Source organism: Brienomyrus brachyistius, chromosome 9 (genome assembly GCF_023856365.1).
Source record: "Brienomyrus brachyistius isolate T26 chromosome 9, BBRACH_0.4, whole genome shotgun sequence".
Classification (NCBI taxonomy): domain Eukaryota; kingdom Metazoa; phylum Chordata; class Actinopteri; order Osteoglossiformes; family Mormyridae; genus Brienomyrus; species Brienomyrus brachyistius.
Window position 1 is genome coordinate 6074559 of NC_064541.1, and position 19500 is coordinate 6094058.

The window sequence follows — 19500 nt, forward strand, 5'->3', positions numbered from 1 at the left end:
AGCACAACAGGCACGAAGAAATAGGCCCACACGTATTTTTTTAAAATGTGGATCAGTAGTACTAGTAGTCTAATTAAATTGTTAAGTAAAGCTCGTCTCTCAAAATTGCTCTACTTTATTCCGTTCTGCTGTTCATTTGAATGTTTTATTGTTTAAATATAACAGTATTTGTAATAAAAACCGTATCTCAAAAATCAGAAACATCTGATAGCCCAAGTATGTTAACATTAAAAGAATTGGTCTTGCTTTGTGTGCCCTCATCCAACAAACACGTAAGACAATTCAAGACAATTTGCAACTATGTACGACATTATATACATACTTTTAACACTTGACCTCTCTACATAGTCAGAAGCAGCTTTGATGCATTTTTTAGAATAATGCGGTTTTTAGTTGCATTTTTGTACAGTGTTTGCAATAAAAATCTGGTTTCATTTTTATGATCCATTATTCTCACCCACCGTCTTTGTAATAATTGTTTTTCTTTCTCAATGGTTCATGCTGAACAGGTTTGGGGAAAAAATCCATCTTGAATATTTAGTGATCGGCCAAAGAAGCTGGGGAAGCCACGCTTCCTAACTGAGGTGCGACGAGGGCGAGAGTTTAAAAATTCGACAGACATGCGCACATGGCTTCGGGTTCAAGGGAATGCGCCATATTGGGTCGCCCTGGTGTTGAACACTTTATAGTAGCTAGCTAGTTGCTAGCTATTTAGGATTAGCGGTGCATAATCCATTTTAGGTCGTAACATTTCCTTAATTATTATTATTATTTTTTTTAAAAAAACGTGGCTTACTTGCGAATTAAGAGCAGCTTTAATTTATAAAGGGATTCACTGAAACTGGTTTTGCAAAGAGAAGAAGAAGTTGAATGGATCCGAGGGTGGCTTGGATTCAGCCCGAGCAGAAAGGACCCGCTAATGCCTTATGGATGCAGGTGTGGAGGACCTCTCAGGAGATCCGACCCGGCTCCGCTCATCTGCTGAACGCGCAGCACCTCTGCGTCAACCTGCCAGCGCTGGACCCCGGCACAGCAGCCGGCAAGAGCGGCGTCCACCGCGGCTATGTCAACAACAGCTCGATCCCCCCCTTCTGCTTGTCAAACCGGGACTCTCACACCTCCCCCGCGCCCTTGCCGTGCGACGGTGGCGACGGGTTAATGGTGGACTTCGGAGAGGGGAAGGTGTTGCACAAAACCGGCTCTGTGTCGTCTTCGTCGTCCTCCTCCTCCTCGTCGTCCTCGGTGGAATCGGGAGCCGAGAGCCCGTCGACGGGCTCCTCCGTAAGGACTAACGGCGCCTGCAAGGCGAGAGCCTACGGCGGCACGGAGCCGCTGTTCGACTTCGCTGACAGCTCGTCCGGCTCGAGGCGCCACGCGCACGGGCACCCGCCCGACTGCCAGCGGGAGCGCCAGCGCCACGCGGCGGCCGCCGCTCTCGCGCTGCCCGGCCACGGCCATCAGCACCATCCCGGCCGGAGGAAAAGCGACAACAAGGCGAGCACGTACGGCATCAACTACCTCCTGTCTGGGGCGGCCGACGGGAGCGGCGCCTACTCTGGGACGCCATGGAAGACCAAGATGTACAGCCCGGGCGTCAATGGGTAAGGCGTCACCTAGTTTATTTTATTTTTTTTATTATTTTAATAAGTCTGTCTGAATGGCTGTGACGACGAGCCGTTCAGTAACGCCAGTCTACAGCCTCGACGACCGGCGCTACGCCCTTCGCTTTCCGAGAGGGGGACACGGCTCTCTTAGGCTGGGCTCCCGGTTCTCTTCCCTTCTTGGCGGAGAGACCAAGCTGTTTGGTGTTTGTGACCGTTTATGGATGTTTATGAGGCACTGGGGACCGGAGAATGGGGCATACCGAGTCCCAGGGGTCGCCGCTAGCCGATACAGCCGGGGTGTGAAGCTGCGCCTGGTTACATCCGAGTTGGTCTAACCGGGTTATAAGTACATTAGTGTGTATAAATATATTTTCGGGTTTGGTGCACGCGCCGCTCCCCTCTTCTTCATCCGTATGGGGGCTCCGAACGGACTCAGGGAAATGCCTGCGTGGGCTGGGCCGCTTCGGGAAGGTTCGTTCTGGGCGCTTAACCCCGAACGACCGTCCGGCCCATTCACGCACTTTTACACCCCACCTTTTCTGTCTGTCTCTCTCTGAAAGTTATGTTGTTCATATTCACAGCTGCATTAGTCGGTTCAGCGCGCTTTTAAAAAGAACATTAGAGACAGTGGTTGTTTCAACAAAACCTGCTTGGAAACCTGCAATAGGGCTTAGAAATGTGCATAGACAGACAAAACCCTCCCTGCATTCAACATTCACAAGAACCGCATAGTTCACGAGAAACCTGGAACGACTTAAACAACTTCAATAAAACTAAAGTACCCAGCTAGCGCCAAGTTTTTCCCTTCTGAAAGAAAATCTTTAATAATTATGTGTAGTTATAGACTTTGCAGTTGTGCTCGGAGCATTGAGGTGGAACTGAAACTATTTGTGTAACGCAGACATTTCACACGCCCCACGGCGTTCACGCCTTATGAAGGTGAAACCACAAACTCTCACCATCGTAAAAATCATTACTTAAGTATGCCTGGTGAGGCATCGAAAATAACTCTTGTGGTATTGCTAAAAACATCCCAGTGACACGTGTCCTGTAAAAGTGTAATGAGATTGTTTTCTTTTTTTAAGTAGCCTAAATCACAGTGAAATATCTGGAATAATAACATTTTTATTGTTTCAAGATTTGCGCAACGGTCTTGAGTCCTTAGTCTTGTTTTCTCTTACTGCGCATTTACACTTTCTAGATTGCAAATATTGTTTAACCTGGACTTGTTTGAAGTCCATGCATATCTGTTGGGGATTAATTTCTGAGAAGTGATTGTGATAAAATCCTTACAATTTTTTTACAGTTTGAAATGTAGAAACAATTACATACTTAGCTTAAATACGGTTACAAATGTTTAAGATCCGTATATGATTAACTTGCTGGTAGACTCTGGCAGTTTTCTTTATTTGATTACAGTTCCTCATATTCTGACCTATTTGTGCTGATGAATATGATTAAATTTAGCAAATCTCATATGAACAAATATTCTTAGAGCATGTTGATCTAACATGGCCTGTAGAGAAAAAAGATGTGTAAAATTTAGTTCTTTTGTACTATTTAAGTTTTGTTTGAAGCTTTCTAGTAGCCTGTTCATGTGGCGTAGAGTAGCAGATCCACTTCTGCCTGCCTGCATGTCTGTGTGCCTGAATTTTTTAAGTAAAATACTGAAATGAGTGCATAAATAAAAATATACCAGGACAGCTATATCCATCCATCCATTTTCCAAACCGCTTATCCTACTGGGTCACGGGGGGTCCGGAGCCTATCCCGGAAGCAATGGACACAAGGCAGGAAACAACCCAGGATGGGGGGCTCACTCACACACCATTCACTCGCACATGCACACCTATGGGCAATTTAGCAAGTCCAGTTAGCCTCAGCATGTTTTTGGACTGTGGGGGGGAAACCGGAGTACCCGGAGGAAACCCCACGACAACATGGGGAGAACATGCAAACTCCACACACATGTAACCCAGGCGGAGACTCGAACCCGGGTCCCAGAGGTGTGAGGCAACAGTGCTAACCACTGCACCACCATGCCGCCCTGACACCTATATCATGCACTGCATTTTGACATTCCGGTTCAATTTATTTACAGTTATCATTAATGGAAGAATACTACATTGCTGTATTCTTATAGGTTGAGTTAAAATTGAGTGGTTTCTTCTAATGCACGAGTGTCAAACTCCAGTCCTGGATGGTCAGTGCTCTGCACATTTTTGGGTTCCCCTCATTTAACACACCTGATTCAACTCCTTGTGCTAATCACCACGTTGCTCTTGAGCTGAATCATTTGTGATGGGAAAGAACTAAGCTACACAGGGCTCTGGCCTGTGACACCCCTGTTCTAATGTATTGAGGGAGTAAGCAATCAATGCTTCAGTCACAACTCACCCAGTCCATTGTTTCAAACTGTGAGCTTGTTACTGTTTGCTGTTATAGCATGCCCGTTTCCAAGAAATCATCTGTTTCAGAAGCTCAAATACTGTGCCTTCATAAGGGATGACATTTAAGGACTGGATGTATTATTCTGCAAAGACAATTTTTCAGAAATCCATACTATTTAATCAAAAATTGAAAACTGTCATTAAAAGAAGAATTCACACTTAAAATATGTCACTATGGGAAATTCAGATATCCCATTGGTCTAACTGTGGGAGGAAACCCGAGCGACCTGAGTAAACCTTCACAGGAAGCAGGGAGAACACGCTTACCACACACACACACACACCCTAGTTCAAAGCCATAACCCTGGCATTGTCAGGTGTGAGTGTGTAGCACTGCCACCATGCTGCCATTCATTGAATAACTTTGTATTCTGTTATGTCACTTTTTTTAAGTAATCAAAACCCTGAGTTGTCTGCGTGACCTGAAGGTGAAGTCTCCTATGTGGGAAAACATCTGTTATTGTCAGTCACACCATACCACAAAGATGCTCATTCTGTGAAGTACTTTGCCTCTATGTGGCGCTAGATAAGCACTCGTGTGAAGTCTCATGAATGAATATACATGTAGTATTTCTTTTTTCTTTGAACACCTTAGGAAGAATATTCATCTAAATGTGTAGGCCATGGTGATCTGTGTACAGGAAAAAGTGTAAAATGCAATGTCTAAGTTAAGAGACTATAAAAAGATATTCAGTGTCTGGCAGAGAAATAGTATGCTGCCTTGTCCCTTTGTGTGTTTTGGCTTTGGTTGCCATCTAGTGGACAACACACCCACAAGCTTGCTGTCTCAGTCCTTTAAGGTATTGTAGGATAATATTAGAATGCTGTTATGGATAAAATGTTCATATCCGGTGCTTTTTTTTTTTTGTTAAAGTACTTGTTTTTTTTTTCCTTCCAGCTGACAGTTGCATAACAGTACTCTCCTTCTTTTGCCAGGCTTCATGAGGAAATAGTGGATTTCTATGAATTCATGACTGCATGCCCAGAGGAAGCAGCCATGCGGAAGGAAGTGGTGAAGAGGATAGAGACGGTCATCAAGGACCTATGGCCCTCAGCAGATGTAAGTAGAATAAGTCCAAGTAGAGTAAGATGAGATGAATTTTATTGATCCCCGGTGTGATGGATATAATGACAAGGTAGGTAAAGTGCAGACAAACGAGCATAGTGCAAAACAATAGAGTAGAAGATGGTACATGCATTGTGGACGAGTAAATATACTATGGTTTGTTAGAAGGGTGAATTCTAGGCTGATGTTCTGAGTTTTTCCTTGCCTGCATCCCTCCTTTATGGCACAGACTCCCAAAGTAGGGGTCATGTGATGATTTCCATAATATGTTTAGAAAATTTAAAAAAAAGAAACAACTTGAAACGCGTTTCAAGCATTGGAAATCCTGCTGGACCTACCAGAACCCACCCATTTGACAATGTTGTCCCTTTAATTTTACATTAAATTGAGATTAATACTTGCTTTAATGCTTTAAAATTACTTTTTTTCCCCATTCCGTGTCACCTTTTTTTATGCAAAATCTAGTGACCATTTTCCCACATAATGTTCTTAGGGCCATGGAATTCCAGGTAACTCTGGATAAGATTTAAATTTCACGGGACAGAATTTGTTTAAAAGATATTATTCAAAAAAGGTATTATACAAAATGTAATTAAATACAGACACTAATGTGTGAACGGCCATTTGTAACTTGAAGTATTCGTAAGTCGTTATTTAGCATCATTTTAAGGGTATACTCAAGTACAAAGACCTAGGATGCTGGGAGTACGCACACTACACTGCTGTGCGGTGGGAGTAGGGGCCAGAAGTTGTACTAGGAGGAATTGGTGTGCAGAAAAAAAAATTGATGTGGACAGGAACACAATTTGGACTTGCAGTCCTCTTCGTTCGTATGTCTGAAAGTTCGTAAGTAGAGGAGCATCTGTCTGTGCTGCAGTAGCTCAGTAGGACATTTTGCAAAGCACATACATTTCCCTTGCTTCCAGTGCAGGTAAGTACCATGGTGAAACAGAGAAAATTCTCTGTAAATGTAATACACTATAGAGCTTAAGACATGTAGATTGTTTTATTTTCAGATTCCCGAAAGGTTTACAGTTAACTTATTGTACTCAGAATTCAGTGTGGTCTTGAGGTATAAATTACGGAATCACTTAGATCAGTTAAAGTTTTGTATGCAGTAGGACTGGGTAATAAAACTATAGTAAAATTAACACTATATAAACAAACAGTTTGAGACATCTGACCATTAAACCTACAGGAACTTTTATGGCATCTCATTCTAAATCCTCAGGCATCAATATGGAGTTGGTCTCCCTTTTGCAGCTATAACAGTTGCTGCTCTTCTGGGAAGGCTGTCCACAAGATTCTGTACTGTGTCTGTGGGAATTTTTGCCCATTCATCCAGAATAGCATTTGTTAGGTCAGACACTGATGTTGGATGTGAAGGCCTGACAGGCAATCTCCAGTCTGGCTTATCGCAATAGTTTTTGATGGCGTTGACTGGCCCACACAGAACCCTGACCTCAAGTTCTTCCACACCAGATTCATGCCTTAATGTACTTTTGCTTTGTGCATTGGAGCACAGTCATGTTAGAACAGAAACCTTCCCCAAACTTTTCTTACAAAACTGGAATCATAGAATTGTCCAAAATGTCTTGGTATGCTGAACCATTAAGATTTCACTTCACTGGAAGTATGGGGCCTAGCCCAACCCCTGAAAAACAACCCCATACCATTATCCCTCCTCCACAGCTAGCACAATGCAGTGAGGCAGATAACATTCTCCTGGCAACCACTAAACCCAGACTTGTCCATCATATTGCCAGACAGAGAAGCGTGATTTGTCACTCCACAGAACACGTTTCCGCTGTTCAGTGATGTACTTTTCACAGCTCCATCCTAGTATGGTGTGCTTAGTGATGGAAGCCTTGCATTCAGCTGTTCAGCCATGGAAGCCCATTCCATGAAGCTCCAGGCGTGCAGTTTTTGTCCTGGGGTTAAAGCCAGAGGAAATATGAACTCTGTAGTTACTGGGTCTACAGAGCATTGGTGACTTTTACACTATGTGCTTCAGCACTTGGCTACCCAGCTGTGTTTCTTTACGTGGTCGGCCACCGTGTGGCTGAGTTTCTGTTATTCCTAAATGCTTCTACTTTGCAATAATACCACTTGCAGTTGACTGCAGAATATCTAGCAGGGAAGAAATTTCACAAACTGACATTGCAAAGGTGGCATCCTATGACAGTACCACACTGAGCTCTTTAGAATGACCCATTCTTTAACAAATGTTTGTAAACCTGTCTGCATGCCTAGGTGCTTGCTTTTATACACTTTTGGCAATGGGTCTGAATGAAACGCCTGAATTCACTGGTTAAGAGGTGTGTCTCAATACACACAGAGGTTTGTCTCAAACACTTCATCAATAGCAGTAAGAAAACTGCTCAAATTTGATAGTTTCACTTAAATGCATTAAATGCAGACCTTCAGGAAAGCACAAAATGAAGTTTAGTTGCATGATCAAACCCCAAGCACGTTCCCTCCATGGTTCATAAACAGCCTATCATATCCCTTGATAATTGAGTGACACTTGTAGTACGCTCCAACTTAACACGTGGAGTTAAACGATGTGTGAGGGAATTGTTGATTTTAAACACGGACAGGTTTTTGTACTGTTACCCCTTAAAGATGCTAGGTTGATCTACCTCAAAGTTTACTTTGATTTTCTATATTTACAAATCACTTATACATTCTGCATGTTTTGTAACAATTTTGTTTGCTAAGGTCAAGAGTTTATTTTATGCTTGTTTATTCATCATATTCGGTCAGTTTACCTTAAAGTCGATTTTACTTGCATTTTGTGTTTAATGTGTATCAGATCATTTCTTTTATCCTTATTTATGTAGATATTTGTGTGTGTTTTTCATTACTGTGTTAACATTAGTACCTGTGTGCCTTGATAAAGTGGTTAAATTCAGCCTTTTTTATCCTGGCCTTTATTCAAAATAGGTCTTTTAATCAGTAACTATAACTAATTGATATTGACTGAAATTAAATATTTTATTGTGAAATTTTTTTGAGATACATCACCCTGCCCTAGGATGTACTGAGCTTTTATATTAACCTATATTAAGCTACCTTGTTATTGCCATGAAAATGTAAGGTGGGACTTCAATGAATCTGTAGGTCCATAGACAACATTAGTCTTTACTTTTATTTTCCAGGTCCAGATTTTCGGCAGCTTCAGCACCGGACTTTATCTTCCAACCAGGTAACACTCGGAAACTTGCCTGACTTGGTCCAAATGGTGACTTCGGTCCTGTATGATGCATTGTTTTTAAATGTAGTGGTAATGGACAGTTTTGTTGTCCTTATTCCAGTGATATTGACCTGGTGGTCTTTGGGAAATGGGAGCGCCCCCCTTTACAGCAGTTGGAACAGGCCCTGCGGAGGCACAGTATTGCGGAGCCCCACTCCATTAAAGTGCTCGACAAAGCCACGGTGAGTTGCAGTCACCCTGCATTTCTCACCATGAGCTGTGTAAACCCACTTGCTTGGGCCACACTCATAGTGGTGTTTGTTCACTTTGGTTTGTGGATTGTCGAGCATTTTTGGTGTATTGCCATTCTAAAAATGGAATTAGTGCGTATTTCAGTAAGAAACCTTGAATTAAACATGAAAATGTTGTCTTGTCTTTCAGGTTCCTATCATAAAATTAACAGATCAGGAGACTGAAGTCAAAGTGGATATTAGTTTTAATGTGGAGACTGGAGTGAAAGCCGCTCGATTTATCAAAGATTACGTTAAGGTAATATCGCTAACTATGGAATACTGTGTGTTTTGGTTTATGGTGTGGACTGTTAAGGGCTGCGTTCAACAGGTGTTGGGTAGCTGCACGCAAGCCAAAGTACAAAGTACCTCTATTTCCAAAAACGTTGGGATGTGGTGTAAAATATAAGTAAGAACAGAATGTATTGATTTGCAAATAATGTAAACCCATATTTAATTGAAAATAGAACACAACGTATCAGATGTTGAAACAGAAATTTTGTTATTTTGTTTTACGACAAATATATGCTCAATTTGAATTTCATGCCAGCAACATGTTTCAAAATTGTTGAGACTGGGTCAACAAAAGACCAGAAAAGTTATGTAATGCTAAAACAAAACACATTTCGGAGAAATCTGTGTGCAAGGGACAAGGCCGAAAACCCGTATTGGATAGCTGTGATCTCAGGCAGCACCACCTTAAAAACAGACATAATTATATAGTGGAGATCACTGCATGGGTTCAGGAACGCTTCTAAAAACCAATGTCTGTGAATACAGCTCATTGCTGTATCCATACATGCAGGATGAGACTCTACCATGCAAAGGAGAAACCATATCTGAACATGATCCAGAAACGTCACTGACTTCTCTGGGCCTGAGCTAATTTAAGATGGACTGAAGCAAAATAGAAAACTGTCCTGTGGTCTGATGAATCAAAATCTCAAATTCTTTTTGGAAAACATGGACACCATGTCGACTGGGCTAAAGACAAGGGGTACCATCCAGCTTGGTATCAGCAGACTGTTAAAAAGCCAGCATCCGTGATGGTATGGGGGTGCATTAGTGCTCATGGCTTTGGGTAGCTTGCACATCTGGAAATGTACCATTAATGCTGCATGATATGTACCGGGTTTGGAGCATCACATGCTGCCATCCAGACAACATCTTTTTCAGAGAAGGCCGTGTGTATTTCAGCAAGAAAATGCCAAACCGCATTCTGCATGTATTACAACAGCATGCTTCTACAGTAGAAGAGTTCAGGTGCTAGACTGGCCTGCCTGCAGTGCAGATCTGTCATTCATTGAAATCATTTGGTGCATCATGAAACGAAAAATACGACAAAGATACCCCGAACTGCTGAACAGTTGCAATCCAATATCAGGCAAGAATGGGACGACGTTTCACTTTCAAAACTCCAGCAACTGGTCTCCTCTGTTCATAAAATGTTTACGGAGTCTTGTTAAAAGAGGGGATGCAATACCGTGGTGAACATGCCGCTGTCCCAACTTTTTTAAAACCTGTTGCTGGCTTCAAATTGAAATTAAAAATGGGTTTATATGTTTTATAAACCATTGTATTCTGTTTGCTTGCATTTTACATAGCATCTCAAATTTTTTGGAGAAGGAGTTGTACAATCATTATACTTCAATCATGGGAAATTTTTAATACAAGTAATAATATTCTTCTACACAAATGATGGATCCATTTTCTGGTGTGTAGTTAGCACTCTCGCTCCCATCGGCTAGACTGCAGTACTTCTACTGGTTATCTGAGCTCTAAAACCCTGTGAAGGAAGCAGGGTCTCTTGGAATTTTGCTTTTAAAAGTGTAGATGGACCACTTGGTTAAAATGCACACGAGATATAAAATGTGCTGACAGTTTATACAGCTTACTCTACATAGACCAATGCTGAAAACTGCAATATAGATGATTTAATAGTGACCGTGCTAAATGTCTGTTTTGCATATGTGTATAATTTGTTTTGTTGAACTGTGTCATGCAAATGTAATATTTACACCAGTTAGTCTTATAAAATGAAAAGTGCAGTTTAAATTGCATTAAATGGAGTATTACAATTCTGGATTTGGTAATATTTAGGATTACAATATACAATATACAATATATACAATATAACGCTCCTCGATAAATTTTCGAATGAGATGTGTTCCGAACAGCCGTTCGCAACTTGAAATGTTCGTAAATCGTCATTCAAGATCATTTTAAGGGGATACACAAGTATAAAGAACTAGGATGCTGGGAGTACGCATGTTACGCTGCTGCGCGGCGGGAGTAGCGGCCAGAAGTAACACTAGGCGGAATTGGTGTGCAGAAAGAAAAAAATTGATGTTGCGGACAGGAAACAGGAGCCCAATGAACACAATTTGGAATTACAGTCCTCTTCGTTCGTATATTTGAAAGTTCGTAAGTTGAAAGTCCTTAAATAGAGGAGCGTCTGTACGTTTGAATACTTTTGAATGCTTGAAAAAGTGACTACAACCCCCGTGTCCTGCTTACCTTGGCGATCTGATCAAACTTGCAAAAGAGTTCATTGAGCATATGGACGAGCTCCTCAGGCAAGCAGTCACTGGCCAGGCGAGTAAATCCAATGATGTCGGCATACAAAATACTGCGAAGGGAAAAAAACGATTACAAAAAAAAAAAATGCAGGTATGTAAGAAAATCACATAAATGGCAGAGCGGGTGTAGGTGTAGCACAGGTACAGTGGATAGGCCTGGATACCCTGCCAGACTCAGGCAGCTCAGCACTTTATTAGCGTCTGTATAATCCTTTTTTAAGAATATGAAGACTTAAGGGGATCACTGGGTAAGGTATTTTTAAAATTGTAGTTATCAGTTGATGACAGCTGTGTTTTTTTTGTTATGTTTTGCTCTCTCTGTGTGTGTGTGTGTGTGTGTGTGTGTGTGTGTGTGTGTGTGTGTGTGTGTGTGTGTGTGTCTAACAATGCTTTGTTTCCTGTCTTTCAGAAGTATGCTGTGCTGCCTTATTTAATTTTAGTGTTGAAGCAGTTTCTACTCCAGAGAGATCTGAATGAGGTTTTCACTGGGGGCATCAGCTCTTACAGCCTCATTTTGATGGTCATTAGCTTCTTACAGGTGACAAATTTGCATTTACTTAGCTTATGCCACTGTTCAAGTAATACCTCACAATCCAGCAGTGATTTTGGTAGCTGCAATGAATGACTTGAAAGCAAAAAACTGATGACGGAGGGCAGAAATTCTTTGTCGTTCTATTATTGATTTTGTTTAAAAATTAGTAAAACATTGAGGGCTTTTCCAGTAGCCCTGCAATTTCTGTAAATTTTAATATGCAACCTGTGGTTGCATCTCCGCCATAAAACGTGTGATAGTCAGGGGTACTTCTATTTCATTTTCTAAATGTAAAGGTCCTCAGATATTTACTGATTACCTACAGCTTTCCTAGCACTGACAGTAAATTGGAATGTACTGAACTGACTACCCAGAAAAAAATATTTTAAATCGAGCAACACCAGCATGCGTTTGATCACAGATAACTCTAGCCCTTCTTCATTCATACAGTTACACCCACGCATCGACGCCAGAAGCCCCAACATTAACCTCGGCATCTTGCTTATTGAGTTCTTTGAATTCTATGGAAGGCATTTTAACTACTTGAAAACTGGCATTCGGATAAAGAATGGAGGTGCTTATATTGCCAAAGAAGAAATCATGAAAACGATGACCAATGGATACAGGCCTTCGATGTTGTGCATTGAGGATCCTCTATTGCCAGGTATGAAATAAGTTTTCGCTTGTATGCTTGTTCTTTTCGGGCTGTGGATCTGGTTACAACATCCAGGTGTACTTTTTATTAGTTTTTTTTTATTTATTACTCTCAAATGAATAGTATGTGCTTCCCACCCCAAAAACAAAAGGAATTTATCTCTGTGGATGTTAATGGGGTTCTTGTAGGGCTTTATCAGGCTATTCTTTTTCCTGAGTTCGTAAAGTCTCCATAAAACAGGCTTTAAAATTTAGTCTTAGTTGTCACTTTCAGTTGTATTTCTTTATTTTTTTTCAGGAAATGATGTCGGCCGGAGTTCCTACGGTGCCATGCAAGTGAAGCAGGTCTTTGACTATGCCTATATTGTGCTGAGCCACGCCGTCTCCCCACTTGCTCACTCATACCCCAACAAGGACAGCGACAGGTGGGGAGATGCTCACCCTTACCAGGACTTTCCATAACTCTCTCCCCTGACCCCCATAACCTTGCATATCTACAGATGACGCCCACTCCGTAATACACTAACTGCATTAACATGGCCCCCACAATTTCTGTTTCACTCTGTCTCCACAGTACTTTGGGACGCATCATCAAAGTGACCCAGGAAGTAATTGACTACAGGGAGTGGATCATCAAGAAGTGGGGAGGCAAGAACCGGGTGCATTTGGACAGCTCTGGTGAGTTAGGGTGGTCAGTTTGTATACATCACCCTTAATCTCTGGTTCATTTAGTAGCAAACCTCATCATTTTGACATTTGGGTGTTTTCTGGACTGAGTGTTTTGAGGCATTAATGAGCATGTTAGTTTGATTTTCGAAAAAGGCAGTAATATAATGAAAGCTGATGTGGATCATTTTTGAGATGCAGCGCTTCAATCTGAGCAGAGTTTCCAAGGCAGAAGTCTGTGTGTAATTTATTATTAAATATGGTTTCCCGTGCAGTCCCTGTTCTGAAGGAGAGCGAGCAGATGGTTCCCAGTAGCCTGAGCATCACCATGGAGCAGCAGAGGGATTCGGCATCTCCGAACAGCTCCGACTCGCCCATGTCTATCTCCAGTCCCCAACAACACTCCTCTGCTTCCTCCGCCTCTTCCGTCTCCTCGTTATCCGGGAGTGACGTTGTATGTCGTATGCAGAAGCACCATTCAACCACACGTCTTTGACCCTGTCATTCACACCTTTTAAGCACAATGATTTCCGGCTTGGTGGTAATGGACCCTTTACTTCTCGTGTTTAATAGGACTCTGACTCGACACCCTGTTCAGCCTCCAACGCTGCCCCATTTCCAATCCTCACGCTGGCCACCATGCCATCGTCTCTGCCGATGCCGGATGGAAAGTCAAACCTTCCCGGGACATTGATTATGTCTTCCAGATCCCAGGTATTTTGTTCTATCATTTATTATTTCTTGAGGTTATTGTTCTTACTTTTTCTCCTTGTTATTGTTCTCACTCTCTACTTTTTGTTTTTTGTCTCATTTCCCCAACCCCCTCAGTCCCGAGTATCCATACCTAGAAACTTAAGCCTCCATTCACTGCCTGGCAGACAGGTTTGTATAGAAGGGGCACTTCCTATGAATGCTGTCCTACAATTGCCCCCTCCTGCTGCCCCCCTTGCCTCCCCCAGTCCTCTGCCAAGTCCCCATCTGCACCACAAGGTAGGATTCTGTGTGCTAGGAGTACCAACAAAATTATGCTGCCTTGTTCTGTTGAAGTTTTGTGCCGTTTTTTGCTACTTCTGAGTCAGTTTGGACAAGATTGAAGGCTGGTTCATTCTCCTCTGTACACCTACTAGCAGACATGTCCACTTAAATGTTTATGACGCGTTTTACGTCTCCTCCACAAACACCTGCTGCACTCCAAATTTGTGTCCGTGCAGTTCTGGACACACTGCACATGATCGATTCGCTAGTGTCCATATTAAATACCAACGTGGAAGCTTTTGGTGAGCGTTGGGGTAGTTTGCGAACGCCATTGACAATTTATAAGGTAATAAAACTGTTACATGTGAATACGTGTGCAGACTTGTCTCAAATTGAAAATCTCACGCCAGCCAGCTGACAAGAGTTGGCAACCCTATGAGCTGCCTCTCTGAATTTGAATTTGAAACTGCTGTGGGATTTGTGCAGGGAATATCAGAATTATAATTTATATTATTATTAGTATTATCAATATTATTAAAAAATATAAACATTGTGCACATGTGCAAAGTACGCGGCTTGACCGGAGAACTTTGAACGTTTCCGTGTACGCATTCTTAGAGTAGATACGCCTGTGTTGCGCTTGTGCGGAGAAGTATGAACCAGCCTTAAGCTTCTAATCTAATCCGTTTACTGCCACAAATAAAATTAGTACTCATGTTCATTTAAACTGTCAGGAGTTAAGCGTGTCTAGCAAATGGCTTGTGTGAATTTGTAGTTTCAGTAGGGAATGTTAAACTGCCATTTTTGCAAGATCACTGAGTGTAGCAGTGTCATTGTTCTTTCTGACAGATGTGTATCATTTTAATGATGACATAAGCTCATACTTTATTGGCAGAGGGTAGACTGGCTGTTACTTTTTTTCTCGTCCAGATCCAGAATGGGCCAAAGTATTCAGTTAAGGGACTTCACAATGCAGACACCGTTCACAGCCCTGCACTCAGCAACCGGGCCCACTTTCAGTACAACCGTAACACATGGCGACGGAGGAAGCACATGCGGGAGAGCCTACCTGTAAGCCTCAGCAGATGAGGTCCCGCCCTGCGTCCACTCGCCGCTCTTCCCAGCACCAGGACGTGCACTGAGACCAGCATTTACTGCTGCAGCATGTAGGTAGCCCTGCTGCTCCCTCTGCAGCTATATCTTGCATGTTACGTGTAAAGAGATCAGGAAAAAAAGGAGAAAAGAAAAAAAAAACAAAAAAAACTTTTTGAAAATTGTTTAGTGCTCATTTTGTGAGAAATATTTGAATGTAGTTTTTTGTTTTACATGTCAGTTTTTTTTTTTTCCTCTGTTTATTTATATTTTTTGTTCTATAAGATGCGACACAATCTGTACCTTTTTGATCCATTTCGAGTTATGGGAGACAGTGTCTCTGTTTAAAAACACTCATTTTGAAAGGAGCCATTATTCTTTTACCTGGAGCCAGTTATGCCTCTGTCACTGCCTCTGCTTCTTTGAAGGACAGTAGCATGTCATTGTGGCAAGTAAACATGCCACAATCTCTCAAAAGAACTTCCATTCATTTGTGCAATAATTTTCTTTTAATTTAAATTTGGATTGAGGTTTAAGTTGGTTTTTTTTGTTTTTTTTTTGAAGATTTTTATTTTTCTTTTTTTTTTTTTCATCAAGTTTACAAATCCTTTCCTACATTGTGTTCGCAGGTATTTTAAATCGAGCTGTACGGTGTATTTTGAGTGATTGTAGTACACAGACTCCCCTTTATAATGACACTAGGAGCATGGATGAAAAGGTACACTTAAACGGTCATTTTCATCCATAAAAATGTCTGTTTTCCCTCAGTAGATGGAGCTGTTTGTAAAGGACTAAAACTGGATGTGGCGTGCCAAGGTCTGCTGATTTTAGTCAGCCCACAGACATCGTTTGTTTTAATCTTGTCTTCTTGGATACGTGTGACTGACACCCATCAAAGGTTTGATCAGTCGTTTAACTTTTTTTTTTTTCTTCTCCAGGAAGCTATTAGGTTTCATCAGACATGCTCCTTTTAATCTGCTGAGGCACTAGGTGCTGCTGTTCTAGGTTTCTGGGACCTGGAAAAGAGATATAAGGGTTTTTTTTTCCCCTTTAATTTTCCTGCTAATTGAAGCACCCAACCCAAATTTTAAACGAAAGTTCAGAGAAGGGGAGTCAGGTAAAGGTATGGCGAATTAGGAACAAACCTTACACCATTGTTAATTTGTGTAATCTGTGTTTATGCAAGATGCCCCATTTAGCACTTGCTGTCTGGGTGCCCAGTTAACAGAATTAAGGAGAAAGGAATTATTTTGATTCCATTCAGGAATCTATATAATGGTATGTATTCGTTCTGTTAAGAGCAACGCATTCAAATGAATGATGACCAAGTACTTGTATGCATTGTCTGTGTTAAACTTTTTGTTTCTGTATTGCAACATGTTGCCTACTTATGGTACATAGCACAAGGTATTTTGCTTTCTCCTTGTATGTTGCCAGTGCCTACAGATATACTATGCAAATTGCTCCCCCCGAAAACCACTGCTGTGTTTAAAAGCCAATATGACCTTGACCTAAATTTCAAATTTACAATTGCAAAATGATGGCACTACATTCAGTGTGGTTTTTACAGACTGTCTGAACTGATTCCAGGTAACTCCAAAAATGACAATGATTGGTTACCGTTGATGAAGTGAAAGTCTCATTTTTAGCATCACTCAAAACTACTGCCACATACGAAGTTGCATATGCAGCCCGTAGATAAATTTGACTATCTTTCTTATCCCCCTTTTCTTTTACATTCCATGGTAGAGTGCTACTTAATAGTGTTTTACTGGCCTATCAGTCATATATTTAAAACATCTGGCAATAGCCAGATAAAGGAAGAGAAACTGAAGTACTGTTTCACATTAGCGTATTTAAACCAGAGTACTAAGTGATCCTTGAGTTTCCATCTCATACAGGCTTTTAATTCAGCTTTGCTGTGAAACCTTGCAGTCAAATGCAGATGAGTCTTGGCATCATGGTACATCACTCACAATAAACCAAAACAGCAGTTGCCAGCTACCATTTGATTATTGTAACTGGTAAAGTGTACTTTTTTTCCTGATGAACATTTTTATGTAAAGTTTTCTATTCTTTGATTTTTTTAAAATAAACATCTTAAAACGACACGTCTTAGTTTTTTTGTGAATTGTTTCTTTACAGACCTTCTGAAATCTTTCACTTCCCTATTTTAATACTAGTGCACACACCACAATGCTCATATGTGACAATGTGTACTATTAAATTCAACTGTGAAGAAAACAAGTGTTTCAACGTGGTGTGTTTCATAAATTCATCTGGCCGTTTAGCTCAACATACACTGGCACATCTGCAGTCTGCCCCCCCCCCCCCCCCCCCAATTTGGTGACTAATTCTCTAGCTCTGTTCTGTTTGTCTTCGTATAATTTTGGCTGTTTGCACTGTAAAGCTATAAAATTCAAATCGCTATATTCTTTTATTTCTCCCCCTTTTTTATCATTAATGTAAGTCCATCCAGCTCGTTTTGAACACTGTTGACTAGCCAAATCCAGCGTTTACAGCTGATAGCGTTTTATTTATGTCACACCCAGTGGACTGCAGTGTGACTGAACCAAATGCCAAACCCATCCCTTTCAAGTGAGCTTCACACATTTTTGTCTGACGCTGCTACACTGACTATGAAGTGTCATCTCTGTTCTACTTTTTCTACCCAAAATGATTCTGAATCAAACGAGAATAGATGACTGTAAGCTTACAATGTAGGATTGTAACAAATGCAATGTAATCCTCGAGTCCTGACCTGGATACGCAGTTAAAATTTCCTGCAAAATTACATATTTTGTGCAAAAAGTACCAATTAAGTTACCATTTTTAAATATGATTAACTCTTAAGTCTTGGATAGAATAAATTACTTGCCAAGATCCACCGTAACCCAGAGTAATGAGCCACTTCAGTCATGTAGCTTGTGCCTGAGTTGTACATCATATTTACAGGGACTGATATCCTATCAACCAAGAATCATTAACAAACAACCAGCAACAGAGAAGCCATGGTGAAAAAAATGGGCCATTTACGGCACATTATGGCTCAAACAGTTTGTATTCCCTAACATGCCTTTATTAGACAGCTGTTATTTGTCATCTTTCACAAAAAGAGTGTGCTCTTGCCAAACAGCGACACGTAATGCGAAGGAAGCCCAGAAAAAATAATCTCGTTGCTCTTTAAGAGAAAGAGACTAAGAACGTGGCATGTAATTGCTCACAGAAAATAGTGAGTTATATTAAAGCGATTTTCATACTGGAATAAAAAATTTTACATTATAACATTAGCTACACTTTATTTGGAAGGAACTGAATTTTTACTGCACAGTAACATTGTAAGAAATAGCTGCTGCTAAATTCTCTATCAATTTACTTTCAAGCATCTTAGCTGAGACTCATTTAAATAATAGTGGTGCATATACAAGCAGTAAATGAAAAAATCTCATGCTTTTAAAAATTATGAAATACAAGAAGAACATACTGGGAACCCAGGAGGATGATCAGAGGGTGCTTCATCAGTCTGTCCTTTGTTCTCTCTCTTCCATGAGTCACCTTTGGCAACTGGCACCAACCACATAGATCAGCGTTGGCCAATCTTATCCGCAAAGGGCTGGTGTGTATGCGGGGATAACCTTTGGGTCAGCTGTTCAGACCCAGGTGTGAGGCCTCTTCAGCCAATCAGTCCTCTAATTAGTAATCTAATTGGGGAGTTGCAGCGAAGATCTGCATACACAGTGGCCCTTTTTGGATATGATTGCCCACCCCTGACATGGATATTCCGTAATATGCCATAATAAAAATGTTACTATATCCCTAAAAAAAATGGGCTTGCAAAATGAGATGCAGATTTTTGATCTATTTCCTCTTCAACAACAATTATCTAACTGCTGATGATTACTCTTCTATAAAAAGCAACTACTAATGTTTACACTAGAAATGTCAATGTAACTTGTGATAAAATTAATATCATGGGGATGTTTGTTTATGAGGAATATTAATATGTTAATCTGAGTTGTGGTATTATGCAAGGAGTAAATTATGCTAGAAAGTAATGGTTAAATCAGTTATCAGAATGCTTACATACCTGCTCAGGAAACACTTTCCACCTCAAAATGCATCCCATGCCAGTCAAAGGCCGTTCAGAGCCTCAGCGAGCTTCCTCACTGTGTTGCTGTCCTGTTCTGGCACTACAGAGAGTACTAGTACTTTTAGGGGCTAAAAAACGAACTTAAATTGGCCTTCTAAGCCAGTGGTACCTAGCCGGCTACATATGCTGCATAATGGTTTGACCGGCAGTAGGCACACCGCCTGCTTGCTCTATGGTACGATGCTAAAGGCTCCATTGTCTCATGCAGAATAGTCTCTCATTTTCTCTCCTTGGAGGGCGCTGCCT

At 41.2% G+C, this 19500-nt stretch overlaps 1 protein-coding gene across 1 annotated transcript; it reads left to right on the forward strand.

The window, feature by feature from the left end:
* The first annotated feature begins 466 nt into the window (after positions 1-466).
* LOC125748843 (terminal nucleotidyltransferase 4A-like) lies at positions 467-16669 on the forward strand. Its single transcript, XM_049025499.1, has 13 exons — positions 467-1601; positions 4991-5114; positions 8282-8328; positions 8438-8558; positions 8758-8865; positions 11595-11723; positions 12168-12381; positions 12670-12796; positions 12946-13049; positions 13313-13491; positions 13611-13751; positions 13866-14027; positions 14943-16669. The coding sequence occupies exons 1-13, from the start codon at positions 871-873 to the stop codon at positions 15099-15101; spliced, it is 2346 nt and encodes a 781-aa protein (XP_048881456.1). The 5' UTR covers positions 467-870; the 3' UTR covers positions 15102-16669.
* The last annotated feature ends 2831 nt before the right edge of the window (positions 16670-19500 follow it).

Excerpts from the sequence above, each read along its gene's own strand:
- LOC125748843 (XM_049025499.1), top strand. The coding sequence starts at position 871 with ATGGATCCGAGGGTGGCTTGGATTCAGCCCGAGCAGAAAGGACCCGCT. Across the intron at positions 1,602-4,990 it reads TACAGCCCGGGCGTCAATGG|GCTTCATGAGGAAATAGTGG; the intron begins GTAAGGCGTCAC and ends TTCTTTTGCCAG. Across the intron at positions 11,724-12,167 it reads TGGTCATTAGCTTCTTACAG|TTACACCCACGCATCGACGC; the intron begins GTGACAAATTTG and ends TCATTCATACAG.